This window comes from Arvicanthis niloticus, chromosome 24 (assembly GCF_011762505.2).
Source record: "Arvicanthis niloticus isolate mArvNil1 chromosome 24, mArvNil1.pat.X, whole genome shotgun sequence".
Classification (NCBI taxonomy): Eukaryota; Metazoa; Chordata; class Mammalia; order Rodentia; family Muridae; genus Arvicanthis; species Arvicanthis niloticus.
Genome location: NC_133432.1, coordinates 31477852 through 31495847, shown reverse-complemented (window position 1 = coordinate 31495847; position 17996 = coordinate 31477852). Strand labels below are relative to the sequence as shown.

At 51.8% G+C, this 17996-nt stretch overlaps 1 protein-coding gene across 2 annotated transcripts; it reads right to left on the bottom strand.

Moving 5' to 3' along the window:
• Positions 1-2193: 2193 nt before the first annotated feature.
• Positions 2194-17339, bottom strand: Brat1 (BRCA1 associated ATM activator 1). 2 transcript variants are annotated; one of them, XM_076923526.1, is made up of 14 exons: positions 17184-17339; positions 16298-16441; positions 11929-12083; positions 10226-10373; positions 8938-9334; positions 8665-8784; positions 6956-7047; positions 6651-6769; positions 6391-6577; positions 6127-6200; positions 4767-4869; positions 4535-4633; positions 4148-4323; positions 2194-3481 (listed from the first exon to the last, which is right to left on the bottom strand). In XM_076923526.1, exons 2-14 carry the CDS (start codon positions 16422-16424, stop codon positions 2786-2788), a joined length of 2493 nt encoding a protein of 830 aa, XP_076779641.1. In that variant the 5' UTR covers positions 16425-16441; positions 17184-17339; the 3' UTR covers positions 2194-2785. The 2 variants fall into 2 exon arrangements, with proteins under 2 accessions (XP_076779641.1, XP_076779642.1); XM_076923527.1 differs by lacking the exon at positions 17184-17339 and adding an exon at positions 17032-17177.
• Between the last annotated feature and the right edge of the window lie 657 nt (positions 17340-17996).

The window sequence follows — 17996 nt, the reverse complement described above, 5'->3', positions numbered from 1 at the left end:
GCCAGGCTGAGGGAGCTGCCTGACTGGCAGGTAGCAAACTGGGCACTGGGGGTTCAGCTTCTCTCTCACAGTCTTCAGTCGAAACAACAGAGGACTGTATCTGCAGGACTTGAATTACTGGTCAGAAGAATGGGTTGAAGTCATTATCTCTTGTCCTGTGAGTTGTGACATCCTGAACTGCCCAGAGGTTCACAGGTAACGATATGACACTGCTTCCACAAGCCCCGGTCTGGGGGACTGTACAGCATGCACAGAGCTATCTGACTTAAAAGATGTCTTGTTCCTCCCTCCAGTAAGTGTGATCAAAGAGGTCTGTTGTGACTGCTAATACTGTCACCATGACAGGCACTACAGTCACCTGTGGGCAAGTCTGTGAAGAGGTTCTTATATTGGCTCATTGGGGTGGGAAGATGCACCCTAAATGTGAGTGACAACATCTCATGGGCTGTATTAAATAAAAAGGAGAGAACCGAGCCTCAGCATCCGTCCTCTGCTTCCCGACTGTGGACTGTGGATGTGGTGTGAGCGGCTGCTCTCTGCGATGCAGAGTGCCCTTGAACCGTGAGTCAAGAGCGAACAGTTCCTTCTTTGGATCACCCTGCTCTCATCCCAGACCATCCTTTCAGAGCACCTCTCCCCGTGGTCTCTACAAAGGAGTGTCCATACTGCAAGTGATGCTGCAATGTTCAAAACGTTGAGTCTGCTTTGTTTCGTTTCCCTGCATGGTTTGCCAGTTTATCTTCTCAGACACCGAAGGTCCCTTTACACAGTACGTCTGTGAGAAAGGGCCCCAGTGTCTCCGCTTCTGACTGCAGTTTCAAGAATGTTTAACAGTAAAGACACATCCTGGCTATTAGGAGAGACTGCTACCAAGATACGGCTTTTTCCTCAGTCACCTCCTAACTCCTTGCCTACTTGGCATCACAGTGGGGGAACCGTGATGGTTTGAATGAAGATGGTCCCCACAGGGTCACAGGGAGTGGCACAATTAGGAGGTGTGCCCTTGTCAGAGGAAGTGTATCACTGGGGTGTGGGCTTTTTTTAGTGCTCAACTAGGCCTTGCTGCTGCCTGCTGTTCATCCAGATGTAGAAGGCCAGCATCACGTCGGCCTGCACCATGTAAGCCAGCCCCAATTTAATGTTTCCCACCGTGAGAGCTGCTATGGTCATGATGTCTCTTCATAGCAAACAAGACAACCGAGTTTATCACAGCAACACACCACAAAGTAGGACAGAACTTGGTACCAGGAGTGGGGTACTGCCGACAACCCTGATCACGTCCTTGTGAGGAGGGTTGTACAAGTGTTTGGAACTGCGAGCTGGAAAAGTCACTGACTGCTCAAAGCCTGATGGCCTACTATGTGGGAGCTTGTAAGGCAGTGTCTAGAGAAATGCAGATAATGGAGGCCTGGCTTGTGAGGTGTTAGGAGGGAAGCAGACTGCCAGGACCATTCATACTTAAAGTCAGAATCGTTCTGGTCAGCTGGGGCTGAAGAATCAGCTGTGATTAATAGGGACCAGCACCACTGAAGTAAATCTTCTGGGAAGGAACTCTTCAGGATCAACACAGAAACTGTGATCCAGAGGAAGCAAAGGCAGCATCTCAAGCTGCCAACTGAACTTGGTTTAAAAAAAAGAAAAAAAAGAAAAAGAAAAAACAAACTAAAAACTCATGTGGTACTGGTTAGTCACGCAGAAGCTACAGGATTAAAGCTGTTATAGAGAGGACCCAAGAGAAGCCATAGCAAAGGAGCAGTTTCAGTTGTAGTGGAGACCCCAGGACTGTGGATGACCAGCAGGTGTGAGGTAAAGCAGGCCCGAGCCTAGCCCAGCTGTGTGCGCTGTGGACGGCACAGCCGGGAAGTGGAGCTGCCCAAGCCCTCTGGAGCTCAGATCATGGGTGAGCTCTAGACGTCAGACACTAAACTTGTCACACTGCTGGATGTTGGTTTTGCTTTGACTGTAACTGTGCTGTCGTTCTACCCTCAAAGAGAATACATAACATCTTTTTTTTTTTTTTTTAATTTATTCTACAGGACCCACAGCTGTAACTTTGAACTTCTAATGTATCTGAATTCTTTAAACTTTGGTCGATGGAGCAGAGAGAGGAATGACATATGCAGAACACACGTGAGACTTTGTCAAACCACACACACAATTAACCTGAAGGATTATAGACTTCAATGCTACCCGTTCTGAGCAAAAAACAAGCCACTTCTTTAATAGCACATGGAAACTGGGATTCTGTGGGGCCTGGGGAGACGGTTCAGTGGGTAAAGTGCTTGCCATGCAAGCATGAGGACCTGAGTTCAAATCCCAGCACCCACGTACAGACCCAGGTACGGGGATGCAGTATTATAATCCCAGTGCTAAGGAGGGTGTGGCGGGATCCCTTGAGTTCACTGGCAAGTCTCATCGAGTACCAAGTCCCAGTGAGAGACCTTTTCTCAAAAAACAATGTGGACAGCACCTGAGGAATACCACCTGAGGCTGACCTCTGGTCTGCATGCACATGCACACAAAGGGTGGAGATTTTGTTTTGTTTTGTTTTGATTTGATTTCTTGACTTTTCTTGAGATAGGGTTGCTATCTAGTCCAGACTGGCTGGGAATTCCCCATTCTCCTCCCTCAGCCTTCTAAACTCTGCAGCCACAGGTGTGTTATCATACCCGGCTTAAAATGTAGGAATTATGATCCACTCCCTGCAGGGTCTCTTGAGTGGCTGACCTGGGCTGGAGTCCTCCTGCTGGCATGGGATGGAGACGGGGACAGGAGGGGACACGCCTCAGTAGCAGTCAGCTTCATTCTCCTCCAATACGCCCACCGTGGCTAGCATGTCCTGCAGCAGGGACTGTGGGCTCTTCTCCACATGGTCGCTGCTCTTGGCCAGCCTGCCCTGCAGGGCCTCCAGGTCTAAGGACCTGAGGATGGCTAGCATGGCCTCAGGCTCCAGGTCCCCTAGGGGCTGGGCCTGCTCACCTTCCCGCCATCTCTGCAGAGCAGCCTCCACTGAGGCTAAGTTGGGGCTGTCCCCAGCCTCCTGAGGGCTACTGCAGGGAACAGTCTTGTCCCTCAAGAAGAGAAGCAGGTCACAGGCCTTTTGGGCCACTGGTCGGTCACAGTCAAGCAAGGCACAAAAGGCAAACTCAAAGAGTGGCAGACGGCAGAGAGTCTGCAAGAATTCCAGGTGTGGGCGAGGGGAGGTGGCCCCAGGCAGGCCCACTGTATAGGGACAGTGGAGGCTGGGCTGACCCATTCCCTGGATGAGAAACACCCGTGCCAGCTCCAAGCCCTGCACTCGGACCTCCCAGTCCAGATCCCGGCTTACTGCCTGGAGAACAGTGGCCACGAACCACTCAGTGTCTCGAAGCACATCAGCATGGCCATCTCTCAGCCACTCCGTGAAGACTCGCACCACAGCCCTGCGAGGGAAGCCCTCCGAGTCCGTGGACAGGATATGCATGAGGTCCATGAGTAGGCCCTGCAGGTTGGAGAGTTCCAGAAAAGTCAACATGATACTGACAACTTGACAGGATCCAGACTCAGCTATGAGACAAGTCTCTGAGGGACTGTGATGGAACACCTAGGTAAGGCTAAATGCAGAGAACAGACTGGGGTCCTGGACTGAATAAAAGGAGAATATGACCTGAGACCCAGCATCCATCTCTCTCTACTTCCTGACTACAGATGCAAATTAACCAGCCGCCTCAGGCTCCTACCTCCACGGTTCACCACCACGACGGACTGCACCCTCAAACTGTGAGCCCCAATGTACTCACTTCCGTACACTGTCCCCTGCTTTCTTCAGGTTCTTTGATAGAGCAGCAAGAACTCCGATTAGTATGGCTGATGAGCCAGGAAGGATAGAACCCAGGAGACGGAAGTCCACAGGCACCTGGGCATGGGCCATGTGCTGTGCTGGTCCCTCGTCCCCGTGTTCTGCATACACTGTCCTTCAGCCCTGCCCTTGCTTGCTTATCGGGGTCACAGTGTTAAGGCAGGGTGTCAGAAAGGGTGCAGGCATTGCGCCTGACTGCCCCCACTCCTGGGTGGTCAGTCCCCCAGCAGGCACTGCTCTCAGGAGCAGTTGCTACAGATTTGGCTAGCTGCTTACTGACTCTCTGGGCCAACAGCAAGTGGCTCCTACCTGCTGGGCCTGCGGGTTCTCAGGGCTGGCGGGAGCGGCCTGCAGACTCTGGCTGGAGAGTTGCCCAGCGGCACCCACTGCACTTGCTCGGACATAACTCTCAGGGTCTTGGAGGAGCTGGTGGGCAAGTGTGGGTACTTCTGAGGAATGTAGCACCTCTCTGAAGTCAGCCTGCCCTGGGAGTCAAATGCCACACAGCTGTGATCCAAAGCCACTCAGGTAGTCTGAGAGCCCCAGAGCCAGCAGGACAACATATACATACATACACATATGCATACATATATATATATATGTATATACATATATATATACATATATATACATATGTATATATACATATATATACAACATACACAACATACACACTCCTGTCCCCAGGGTGCTCACCTCCCCAGTGTCGGATCAGATGCGTCAGGAACTCCAGGGCTGAGTCCCTCACCTCCCAACACGGGCTGCACAGACGCTTCTGTAGTATGGGGAATAGCTCTGTACCAGGAAGGGGTGGTCAGTGGCCTCTAGGGTCACATTCTGCCTTCCCACAGGGACACCCTGCCCAGCTCCCAGCTGCCCCCACCCCATTGCTCCAGCCGGATACAGCTCTGCAAGGAGCTATGGTTACCTCCAAGGAACAGCAGGGCATCGGGGCTGAGATCAGAGCTGCTGGGGGTCTTGTGTGGGTTCTGGAGCCATCTGAGTGTGGCCTGGAAGGCCTTCTTTAGGACCTAGAATAGGACAGGCTAGAGGGTAGGAGTGCCATGCTACCCATGACCCTATCCCTACACTGCGCCACCCCTGTAGACACAGAAGCAGGTGAGTGCAGACTAGCCTCCCAGCGAGACAAAGACAATGGGATGCCCTCCTCAGAAGCAGGAATACCAAGTGAAGGCCAGCTTGGGCAACAGAGTAACATCTTGCCTCAAAAAGACAAAAACAAAAGCCACTGACAAGAAAGAATTCCCTAGGGTTATCAGTCATGCCCCCACCTCCAGCTCCATCCCTGGCTCCCCTATAGCTTCAGAGAAGTCTGTAGTGTGTTAGCCCAATGCTGCCTGTACTCTAGTGCTAATCTGGGTCCCCCCGAAACTGCCCCAAAGACAGGGTAAGTCACTGGGGGACCCTGCCCCCCAGTTACTTCTGATGGGTAAAGAAAGATGCCAGCAGCCAATAGCTGGGGAGAAGGGACATAGGCGGGGTTTAGGTTTCCTGGGCTTGGGACCGTGAGGGAGAGGAAAGAAGCAGAAAGGAGCCATCATGGAAGAGGAAGACCGCAGGAAGAAGAAGGAAGCCGCAATGGGAGAGCTGAGCTATAAAAACGTGGCCACGCGGCTGGCCGAGCGGAATTAAGAGCAGCCCAAGCAGGTCATAGAGATGAGTAAGCAGTGACTCGGAGTTATCAGTAGGAAAGTGGCATGGAGGGCAGGCAGCTGCCTGGCTCTTGTGCTGCCTAAGGCATATTTAACATTATAAGGCTGTGTGTGTCTTTCATCTGGGAACATAAATAGTCTAAGGTGGGAAGAAACCCCCGCACCGAGAATTTTTAAACTATTATTTCTACAGAAGTCCTTTTAAATGTAAGCCTCACCAGCATGGACCCAGCCCTGGGTCCACGCAACCATTGCTACCAGTTTTGACTCATGTCAAGAGTCTCTGCCCCATCATAGTCTTACTATGTGGCCTTGGCTGTCCTGGAACTCCTTTTGTAGACCAGGCTGGCAACAAACTCTAGAAATTTGCCTGCCTCGGCATCCTGTGTACTGGAACTAAAGGCATGTACGACCATACCCAGCTTATCAGGGTGTCTTTGTAGTCCAGACTGGCCTTGAACTCATGATCCTCCAGTCTCTACCACGTGGGGGGGTGGGGGGAATTACAGGTGTGTACCATTACACGCTGCCAGTAGCTTGGTAACCTCTATTGGAAGCATTCTTAAGTGAGAAGGCCTCCAGCTGTGCAAGCCTCCCAGAACCCATTTACAGTACCATGGGGCTGGACTCCGGGCTCTCCAGGGTCTTCAGGAGGACAGCAAATACCTCTAGCACCAACTCCAAGGGGCCTGAAACAGACAGGAGTGGAAACATCAACCAATGTCTACCAAGAGCTCGCCACCTGCCAGGGAGCATGGATTCTAAACCCTATGAAAGCAGGGGTCAGAAGCTACCCAAGGGCTACCTGAGAGGAAAATGGATCTCCCAGAAGAAAGAGAAGAGACAGTGGAACTTAGGGCAAAAGAAAACAGCACTCACTGGTCCCCTGAGACAGTGTCCCCAAGAAGTCAAGGGCTGCTCGCTGGACACGAACACAGCCACGTAGAGTCCCACAGAGGCGGCCTCCAGCACTGGAGCCAGGATCCGCCGAGCCATCGCAGAGATGCAATACAGTCACAGCAGCTCGCAGCAGAGGCACCTGTGGCCATGGGGAGGGGCACTGGGGCTGCAGGAAGGAGGGAATTCAGCAGACGCCTGGGGTCATGTGGCTCAGTGACAAAAGTCATGGCTGCACTTACCAGCATCTGCAGCTCCTCCAGGTGAGCCAGAGTCTGGCAAAGGAGTCCCACACAGGCCGACTTTGAAGATAAGAGTGTATCCACAGTCAGCAAGCTACCCACTGCCCCGTCCAGCAAGCCTAAGGCAAAGACAACAGCACACCCTTGGTGACCGCCATCCACGCAAGGGCCAGGTCTCAAGTTCAGGGCCAGGGCTAGTCAGGGATGCTGTCCATGTGTACTTTTAGTTGGGGGAGGTCTCAGTGGGACCAGGGTAGCTCACTCTTCTTTGCCTAAGAATGGAGGGTTCCACCCTCCCTGCATACCTGGAGGTCCAGGGGCCTGAGTGGTAGCTTTCAGGATACAGGCCAGTGGCTGGAGGAGGACTCCAAAGGCCTGAGTCCTCAGTTCCTGGGGACTGGGGACACAGTACAGGATGAGGGTTACACTCTGGCCACAATCTGAGCATCCTAGAGTCTACTATGGTGGCTCAGCACAGGCAAGGGTTCAGGCTCCTCTGAAACAGTTCATCTGTAAGCTACTAGTTAGGAACCAGGATAGGAGAGGCATGACCAAGGTTCAGCCCTTCTGTCTTCAGGAGCAGTCGCTGGGTCTCAAGGGCCCCAGAAAGCTGGGTACACTCCTTGATCAGAGTGACTGGGAATCTCTTGGCTCCTAGAGCAGTGCCCAAGCTTGTTCATGTTGTGTTCAACTACCTGAGGTGTCCTTTTTCACAGTATGAGATAGATCACTCCGAGGAACTGCACCTGCTCAGACCCTTAGCACCCTTCCCCCCTGCACCCCACATTGAGCAGCCCACCCTCTGCACACCCCATGTGGTATATACTGTGAGCTCCAGGAGCCTGCCTCAGCCTTATTGGAGGTGAGAGGACAGCCACAGAGAGCACGAAAGTTAGCTTTAGCTCTGGGGCATCACAGACTTTTATGTGAAATTGTTCTGTCTCTTGCTCAGTGTGGTATGGCTTATGCTGCTTAGGAGGCTGAGGTGGAAATGTAAAGTTCAAGGCCAGCTTGACCTAAAGAGCAAGTTCAAGGACAGCCTGGCAATTCAGTGAAGACTGTCTCAACATAAGAAGAAGAGAACTGTGGATACAGCTCTATGACACAGCCCTGCCTAGAATACCCCAGTGAGGGGCTGGAGTGTGGCTCAGTGGTAGAGCACCTGCCTAGAATCCCCCAGTGAGGGGCTGGGGCATGGCTCAGTGGTAAAGCCCCTGCCTAGAATTCACAAAGTGAGGGGCTGGGGCATGGCTCAGTGGTAGAGCCCCTGCCTAGAATCCCCCAGTAAGGGGCTGGGGTGTGGCTCAGTGGTAGAGCCTCTGCCTAGAATCCCCCAGTGAGGGGCTGGGGGCGTGGCTCAGTGGTAGAGCCCCTGCCTAGAATCCCCCAGTGAGGGGCTGGGGTATGGCTCAGTGGTAGAGCCCCTGCCTAGAATCCCCCAGTGAGGGGCTGGGGGCGTGGCTCAGTGGTAGAGCCCCTGCCTAGAATCCCCCAGTGAGGGGCTGGGGGCGTGGCTCAGTGGTAGAGCCCCTGCCTAGAATCCCCCAGTGAGGGGCTGGGGGTGTAGCTCAGTGGTAGAGCCCCTGCCTAGAATCCCCCAGTGAGGGGCTGGGGGCGTGGCTCAGTGGTAGAGCCCCTGCCTAGAATCTCCCAGTGAGGAGCTGGGGGCGTGGCTCAGTGGTAGAGCCCCTGCCTAGAATCCCCCAGTGAGGGGCTGGGGGCGTGGCTCAGTGGTAGAGCATTTTGACTAGCATGTATAAAATGCTAAGCTCCATACCAAGTACTGAGGAAGGGAGAGATACAAAGGAGAAGAGAATAGGATAGAGGGACAGAAGGAGGCAACCAGTGCTTTAATACCTGCTCATCCCACCTGGCTGCTCCCCCACCTGGCTGCTCCCTCACCTGGCTGCTCCCCCACATGGCTGCTCCCCCACCTGGGCCATTCACATCTCACATCTGATTTTCCACTTTCCCCCAACCATTATTATGACACTTTCAGCTCCCCTAATCATACCAGTGCTGAAGTTTTAGGGTCCCCAGAGCGAGAGGCCCAGCTTGTGTAGGGCTAAGGCGGCTCAGAGTCTGGGCCAGCATTTCCCACAGGCCACAGGCTGCAAAATTGAACACAGGAGACCTGGACAAAGAAAAATCATGCCTCCATCAGAGTCTAACTGGACAGCTGCAATTGTGCCCAGTCCCGCAGATGCCCTGTCCCCTGAGGCATTCTCAGGGTCACTCCCCACGAAGCATCAGTTGCTCTGAAACTTCATAGACAACAACCACTCACCCCGTGTCCCTGCAGCCACCTGATCTGGCCACACTGAGAAGGAGGTCCATGAGTGAGTGCACGGCTGGAATGGGGTCTCTCTCAAACAGGTGGGCGACGGGGGGACTCAGCCGCTCCCAGAGGGCCCCTGTCCAGGGGTTATGGCAGCGCCCAAAGGTCGTAGTCAGGACATTCAAGGCCTGTGTGACCTGTGGGGTGGCTTTGGAATGCAAGGACTCTTCCACATGGTTCACAATCTTCTGGGCACAAACAGGCCAGGCATCAGCTTTGGGGATGGGGGACCCAGATGCTCCACCTTGCATGGACAGAGCCAGGATGTGTACTAGGAGCTGGCTGGCTGCTGAGGCTACAAACAGGCTGGGGTCTCCCTGCAAGGAGAAGATGGTGTCCACAGCACCTGGAGTGGGCAGCAAAGGTCAGACTGAAGCACACAGAGAACACCTAGCCATCATACCCTTCAGGCCTCAAGGGAAGCACCTACTCCCCTCTGCTTACAAGGAAAGCCAAATGAACCTCTAACATGCTGGCTTCAAAGCCAACGCTTCGTTTGTCTTTTGTTTTGTTTTTTTCTTTTGTTTTGTTTTTTTCTTTCGGTTTTTGAGACAGGGTTTCACTATGTAGCCATAGCTGTCTTAGGATTCGCTCTGGAGACCAGGTTGGCCTTGAACTTACATACTTGAACTTACTCTGCCTCTGCCTCCCAGGTGGAGTGCTGGGATTAAAAGTTATGCCAACACCACAAAATTAAAAAAAAAAAAAAAAAAAAAAAAAAGCCTGCAGGAAGAGAGGCGTCCCACACTAAGTTGAGCCCAGACACTCAAAACAGCTAATTTGTACATAGACAGGAATATCTATCTCCTCCCTGCACTGATACCTAACTTTATTTCAGCCAAAGTTGGATTTGGAGAAAAAAAAAAAAGCGACATTTGCCTTTGACCCCAGAACCCTGCCTGCCTCTGCACCTTCCAGCATTGGGATTAAAGGCATGCGCCAGCACTGCCTGGCATCGATGCAGGTTCTAGCCAGTTCCAATGTGTTACAGAACAAACTCGTGACTACTTGACAGAACACAATTGCAGGAACCACCCCAGACTCTAGGAATGGAAGACGCGATTTCCCTACAGTCACTGTGTGCTTATACTGGCAAGCCTGGACCACCACCCCTTCCCCAGCTGAGAAGACTGGATTCAGAGAGGTACTGCCCGGGGCTCCTTGGAGATACCACAGCACGGGCAGAGAGGCAGGAGGCCCTGTAGGTGAACTGGGGCAGGGCATGGGCTACACTCACCACTGTCAGCCAGGAAGTGCAGGGCGCTGGGGTGGTGTGCCAGGGAGCACAGGCCCTGGATCCAGCCGCTGCGCACACTGGGGATGCTCCAGGCTGCCCAGCTGAGGGCACCTGACTCCCCAAAGAGCCCCAGCAACAACTCCCCCTGCTAAGAAGCAAAGAAAGCATCAAAATGTGGAGGAAAAAAGGGTTTTATTGTTGGTGGTTCTCAGGACTGGTAGAGTCAGGCTTCATGGTGCATCCTTTAGTCCTGGCATTCAGAGGCAGAAGCAGGTGAGTCTCTTTGAATTCTAGGTCAGCCAGGGATACATGGTGAGACCTCATCTCAAACCTGCGGATGGAGAGATGGCTCCAGGCTTCAGAGCACTGACTGCTCCAGTAGAGAAACCTGGCTCAGGTCCCAGTACCCACAGTGGCTCACAACTGTATAAATCCCAGTTCCACAGGATGTGATGCCCTCTTCTGACCTCCACAGGAACTGCATGCATGTGGTCCAGAGATATAGACATAGGCAAAACATCCACAGACACACACACAAAAAAAAAAAAAAAGAAAAAAAAAAGAAAAAAAAAAAAAAAAAAAAAAGAAAAAAGAAAAGAAAAGAAAACAAAACAAAACAAAAAAAACACCAGGTGTGGTGGTGCATACCTTTAATCCCAGCACCTGGGAGGCAAGGCAGGCAGATCTCTGTGAGTTCAAGACCAGCCTGGTCTATATAGCAAGCTCCAAAACACCCAGGACTATATAGAGAGACACTGTGTCAAAAAACAAAACAAAACAAAACAAAAACAAAAACAAACAAACAAAAAAAAAACACCAAAACAAAAAAACAAAATGATAATAAAAAAATTTTAGCCAGGCGGTGGTGGCGCACGCCTTTAATCCCAGCACTTGGGAGGCAGAGGCAGGCGGATTTCTGAGTTCGAGGCCAGCCTGGTCTACAGAGTGAGTTCCAAGACAGCCAGGACTACACAGAGAAACCCTGCGTCAAAAACCAAAAAAAAAAAAAAAAAATTTTTTTAAAACCTCCAACAACAAAACAAAAAACCAACAAGACCAATGGAAGCACCAATTGGTTTCATGCAACTGTTCCGGGGCCCTAGCACCACCGCTCTGCCCTCCTGAGACAGGAATGATGTTGGAGGAAAAACACATTTCTTTTCCTCCTTCTTTCTTTTCTTATTTCAAAGTTCTCTAATTACGTGTCTGTGGATCTATATGTACATGAATGCAGGCTCCCATGGAAGCCAGAGGAGGGTGTCAGATCCCCAGGAGATGGAGTTCCCTGCTGCAGGCAGGGAGTCGCTTCATCTAGAACACTCTGTTCTTGTCCCACGAGATCCATGACCTTGCTACAGACAAAGGATCTGGAGTGTCCTAGGGTCACACTGGCCCATCAGAGAGACTCAGAACGTGGCCGGGCTCACACAGCGGGTAAGAACAGGAAGCCCGCCAGCATCGTCCCTGGCAAGTGTTTCTAAGCAGGACCAACGTGGGATGACACTGGGGTTAGGAATCCTGGTATGCTGGCCAGACACAGGAGCAGGGACAGCCACTGAGACCCAGGCACTGAGATGGCTGGCGCCTTATCTAGAGGGTGCCCACCCTTTAGGCGACAAGCACGGGGTGTGTGTGTGTGTGTGTGTGTGTGTGTGTGTGTGTGTGTGTGTGGTTGGGTGGGTGGGGTGGAGAGAAAGGCTCACCTGAAGGTACTGGAAACAGTCTTCCTGGGCTGCAAAGACCCCAACAAGGCGCAGAGCAAAGGAGAGGACCCTGGGGCTCACATCCTGTGGCTTCAGCACATGGGACAGTAGCTCCATTAGGCAGGGATGGTCCTGTAGTAGTTGGAGGCTGGACTCTATGGAGAAAGGATATCCCAAGAGAGCAGTGACCATGATAGCATCTCTAGAAACGGCTCCAACATCCCTTTCTTTCCCTTAGGATTAAGGAGTCCAAGAAAGAGGGGGTATTTACAACAAATGGCTCCTAACTTGAATTCATTAAAGATGTCTCGGGGTATGGTGCTACATGCCTACGATCCCCGAATTTAGAAGGGAGAGGCAGGAGGCTCACCCTCACCTACCATCCTCACCTACCTTAAAAATTCAAGGATAAGTTGGGTTACAGGTAAGTCTGCCTCAAAAAAAAAAAAAAAAAAATTTGAGACTATAGAGACGGCTCAGTAATTAAGACCACTGACTGCTCTTCCAGAGGTCCTGAGTTCAATGCCCAGCAACCACATGGTGGCTCACAACCATCTGTAATGGGATCTGATGCCCTCTTCTGGTGTGTATCTGAAGACAGGGACAATGTATTCATACATATAAAACAAATAAGTCTTTAAAGTGTTGCACATGCTGGAAGAAGCAGTTTTCATGCTTGCCCATTAGAATGGCTTTCACCATTCACATCTGCTGTGTGTGTGTGTGTGTCCTTGGCAATCTGTCCGGTGTTTCTCAGAGGTGTGTAAAAATCTTGCCCTGAGACTGTAAATTCAACTTTACAGTAGATAAAAGATAATAGCCCATAAAGATAAGAACCAGTAAATAGTTAGGGATGTAACTCTACACAGAGGCTCTGCCTAGACTCCCCCACGAGGGGCTGGGGTGTGGCTCAGTGGTAGAGCCCCTGCCTAGAATCCCCCAGTGAGGGGCTGGGGTGTGGCTCAGTGGTAGAGCCCCTGCCTAGAATCCCCAGTGAGGGGCTGGGGTGTGGCTCAGTGGTAGAGCCCCTGCTTAGAATCCCCCAGTGAGGGGCTGGGGTGTGGCTCAGTGGTAGAGCCCCTGCCTAGAATCCCCTAGTGAGGGGCTGGGGTGTGGCTCAGTGGTAGAGCCCCTGCCTAGAATCCCCTAGTGAGGGGCTGGGGTGTGGCTCAGTGGTAGAGCCCCTGCCTAGAATCCCCCAGTGAGGGGCTGGGGGCGTGGCTCAGTGGTAGAGCCCCTGCCTAGAATCCCCCAGTGAGGGGCTGGGGTGTGGCTCAGTGGTAGAGCCCCTGCCTAGAATCCCCCAGTGAGGGGCTGGGGGCGTGGCTCAGCAATAAAATACTTGTCAACCTCTAGTATCACCAAAGAAACGAAGGGCAAAAGAAAGACAGAAAAGAAATAAATAAGGAGCCATTAAAGACAAAGCTGCAAAAACAAAACCAAAAACAAGCTGAATTTACAGTCTCAGGGCAAGATGTTTACACACCTCTGAGAAACACTTACCGGACAGATGACCCAGCAGATGTGAACGGTGAAAGTCGGTCTAATGAACAAGCAGGAAAACTGTTCCTTTCAGCATGTGCAACATTTTTGGGCTTTTGAGGCAGGCTTACCTGTACCCCAAGTTATCCTTGAATTTGTTAGGTGGCTGAGGATGGCCTTGAACTCCCGAGCCTCCTGCTCCACAATCTAAATGTGGAGATTATGGGCATGTAGCCCCATGCCTAGGTGTTTTCTTTTCCTTTCCTTTTTGTTTTTCAAGACAGGGTTTCTCTATGTACCCCTGGATGTCCTAGGACTTTCTCTATAGACCAGGCTAGCCTGGAACTCACAGAGACCAGCCTGCCTCTGCCTCCTGAGTGCTGGAATTAAAGGCATGTGCCACCAAGCCTGGTCCTGGCTTTTTTCTTTTATTGGGAGAGGAAGGACCAGTTGCTAGGGACTGAACTCAAGACTTTATGCCTGGTAGGCAAGTGCTCACCCACTGAGCTACACCTCAGCCCTTCTTTTTTTCGTTATTGATTTTGAATTTGTTTTTGTTTTTGTTTGTTTGTTTGTTTGTTTTGATCTCCTAATCCAGGCTAGCCTTGAATTTGCCATGTAACTGAGGCTAGCCATAAACTCCTAATCTTCACCTTTGCCTCCCAAATGCTCTGCCATATCTGGCTGCCAGCCCTATCTCTCTTACTTTCAACAGGATTTTACTAAGTTGCCTTGAACTCACTGTGTAGCTCAGACCATAAACTCACAATCCGCCTACCTTAGTCACAAGTACCTGAGTTAACAAGCCTGCACCAAGAGTCTCAATTCTATCATGGTGGACATCTTAAAAACTGCAGGAAACCGGGAGAGAGTGGAGAGGAACAACTGCCTGCCAATGGACACCTAGCTATGCTGGGAACAAAGCTGTTACACAAGAAGGCGGCACATCCCCTAGGTTGACTAAAACCCACTCAACTGGTGGACTTCATTTTCTATTCATTTATTTTATTTCATATACATTTTCAAGATAGGGTGTCCTTCCGTAACCCAGGCTGACCCTGAACTATATAAGCCCAAGCTAGCCCTGAACTCACTATGTAGTTCATAGTGAACTATGGCTGGCCTCATATGTTTGGCTGGCCTCAAACATGTACCAACCCAGCTCTGTCTTGGCCTCCCAAGTGTTGAGATTACACATGTGTGTCACCATGCCCTGCTGAACTGGTAAACCGTAACTGGGTGGACTCTGTGACAGGTAAACCATATCTCAACACAGCCGTTTAGAAATACTTGCAGGTCAAATGTGGTGGCACACACATTTAAACACAGCACATGGAGGCAGAGGCAAGCAGACCTCTGAGTTCAAAGCCCACCTGGTCGACACAGTGAGGCTAGGCCAGCCAGGGCTACACAGCTGAACCCTGCCTCCAAAACTCAAGCTGGTTCAGTGGACAACAGTGCCTGCTCTTCAACCATGAGGACCTGCGTTCAAATCCCCGGCACTCATATAAAAGACCGGGCATCGCTGTGCAAGCCTCTCATCCTAACTAGTGAATCCCAAGAGCTTCCTGGCCAGCCCAGTCTCCTGTAACTTCAGGTTTAATAACAGACCTTGCCTCAAGGCAATTGAGGCAAGGTGGTTGTAGACTTATGGCAGAAGGGGCTAATGTCCTGCTCTGACCTTCCTATGTACACACACACACACACACACACACACACACACATATACAAAAACACTAGGTCAGGTGTACTGGCACACTCTTTTAATCACAGCACCCAGGAGGCAAAGGCGTTAGGATCTCTAAGTTCAAGGGTTCGAGGCCACCATGGTCTAAAGAGAAAGCTAAGGACAGCCAGGGATACAAAGAGAAACCCTGTCTCAAAAAGCAAAATAAACAAATACAAAACCTAATTCCAAACATACAATGCAGAAAACCTTATAGGATTCAACTAACATGTTACCTTTAAATCATTTTAAATTCCAAAACTTGGAAAACAGGCGAGACAAAACACAAAAGGAAAAGGTTGGGGCTGTAGCTCAGTTATAGCTCCATCCTCAGCATCCAATACAAACAGGGTGTGATGGTACACACCTACCATCCCAGCATCCATATATACACACACGTACTTGGCTACATAGTGTTTGAGGACAGCCTGGGCTACATTAGAACAAGCTTCAAAAGAAAAGAAAAAGAACAGGATAAGCCAAAGAAAAAAATGAAGGTAGGAATTAATGACAAGACAAGACTTATGGAACCTGCCTGAAGACCATGATCAACCAATCAACCAGGAGAGGAAAACTTCCATTTGCACAGGTACTCACGTATGACGGCACAAGCCTTTAACCCCCAGTGCTCAGGAGCCAAACGCTGGCAGATCTCTGAGTTCCAGGCCAGCCTGGTCTACAAAGTGAGTTCCAGAACAGCCAGGGCTATACAGAGAAACCCTGTTACCGAGGAGGAGGGGTGGGGAGATGGAAACACATACAACAATGCCATTGATTAAATTAAGGTTTACTCCCACACAGTAAGGATGTTAACTCTCTCTGGCCTTGAACTGAAAATGTAGGGCTGTTAAGGTCCTCTTGTCTTGGCTTCTAGACAACATGTCCCACCATATCCACCCAGAGACCTAACTTCTTCAAGACAAGCAAAATACAATGAAGACAGCAAAACAACGTGGGCTCGTGCTCTACAAAGTCCTAGTGTGCACAGGACAGCGGAAGCCTGAAATGTGGTTGGAGTAGATGGGACTTTCAATACCCAACTCCACAGTTGAGGTCAGGCCATAGGACTCCATTTCCTGCCTCCCTCATCAGCCACAGAGCCTCAAGGAGATGAAGTAAAGACACCATGTGGATGGACAATTCTACACGCCATGTCCTCACCTGCCTCAGTCACTGTTTTAAACCAGTCCAGCAGTTTCTCCAAGCAGGTGTCATCTGCCACCAGCTGTCTGGAATCTGCTAAAACAGCACAGAGAGCTGGGAGGAGCCTGGAGCATTCAGGGTCCATGATCAGGCCAGCAGTTCCTACAGAGGAAGCAAGAGGTCAGCCTCAGATCTGGCTTCAGACACCAGCTACCCTAGTTAGAAGCGGCAGCCTTCAATGCCTGTTAGGATGGGGCTAGGGGTCCAGACAACTTCACATGGACCAGAACTCTTGAGTCGACAAACATGCTAAGCTCAAGTCCAGGGGCACCTGGGAGAGAGGATTGAGTCCTGGCAGCTGCACGTGGGTGAGGACAGGTTAATCAGAGCCACAGGGTCTTTGGTGTCCAAGTCTGTTAACTTGGGGGTTTGGTGGAGTGGGGTAGAGGGGTGCTGCTGCCTATTAACCTTCGAGAACAGTCAGGGGATCAGACAGCTGTGCAGGAGACTGTTCATCCAGGCACCTGATCCCAAAATCTGTTCCCAACGGTCAAGAGAAACCTGGATGAGACAATCCTCCAGGCACGGGAAGGTGGGTGTCACAGCTCAAGTCGGTAGAGACTGCACGTGACAATCCCGCGTACTCCAACTAAGTGTCTCCTCAGGACAGAAATATGCATCTTGGAGAGCAATGATTCCGGTATCTGTCGGCCCTACAAAGCTGTCTGGACCCCGACATCCATCGTCCGTACCTCCCAAATCCGAGGAAGATGTGCGCTCTCCGCGACTGCGAGTTGGCTTGGGGTTCTAATCCCGCCCCCGCATCCCTCCGCTAAGGAAACTAGGCCCGAGAGTGCAAAATGCACCACTAGGCGGCCTGGCCGAAGTTCGAACTCCGCCTTACCAGGATCACGACCCCCGGCTGGCGTGAGCCTCACCCGCTGTGGTTCCGGTGTCTAAGGCAGGCCCCGCCCTCGCCTCCGCAAATTCCGCTTCTCGCTGGTTGAGGCCCCACCCTCCCCAGGTCCTGCCATTTCAGAGCTCGCTCCACGCAACCGCGAGCCCCGCCCCACATCAGCACAGGCCCTGCCCCGCAGCAGGAATTGGCTCCACCCCTCCAGCTTCAAGTTCCACCCCACCTGATTTCGAGGCGGGCAGCGAGGCCCCGCCCCCGACGGCCCCGCCCCCGACGGAAGTTTATCTCCACGTTACTACAGGCTCCGCCCCCCAGTGACGCAGATTCCTCTCCCTGTTCTGGTCCGTCTCCACAGGCCCCGCCCTGAGTCAGTACCACATGACAGACACGGGGGGAGAGCAAAAGAGCGGGGTCGACGTACTTGGAGGCTGGTGATGACCTTGCCATTCCTGTCACCTCTAAGGTTCAAACTATGTAGACCCACTCCAATTGGGTGCAGTTTGGGGTTTTTACACTGTACCAATCTCTCGGAACTGTCGGGCCCCCCCGCCAGGACGCTCTATGGTACGTGCCCACGCAGGCAGTGGGCGGAGCGTCCACGAGGCGGGCTCGGTGTGGGCGTGGCTATTCGCTGGGAGGCGCGGCCTGCGCCACGTGTCTAGGCTTTTAAGGTCCCCGATTTCTGCGGGCTCCTCTAACCCTTGCTTTCAGCTTTAGTGTATGGTTTGGGCAGCAGCAGGCAGATCAGCACGGAATCCCCAGTGCTGAAACCCTCGGTCCCCCCAGCGAGCAGCGCTATCC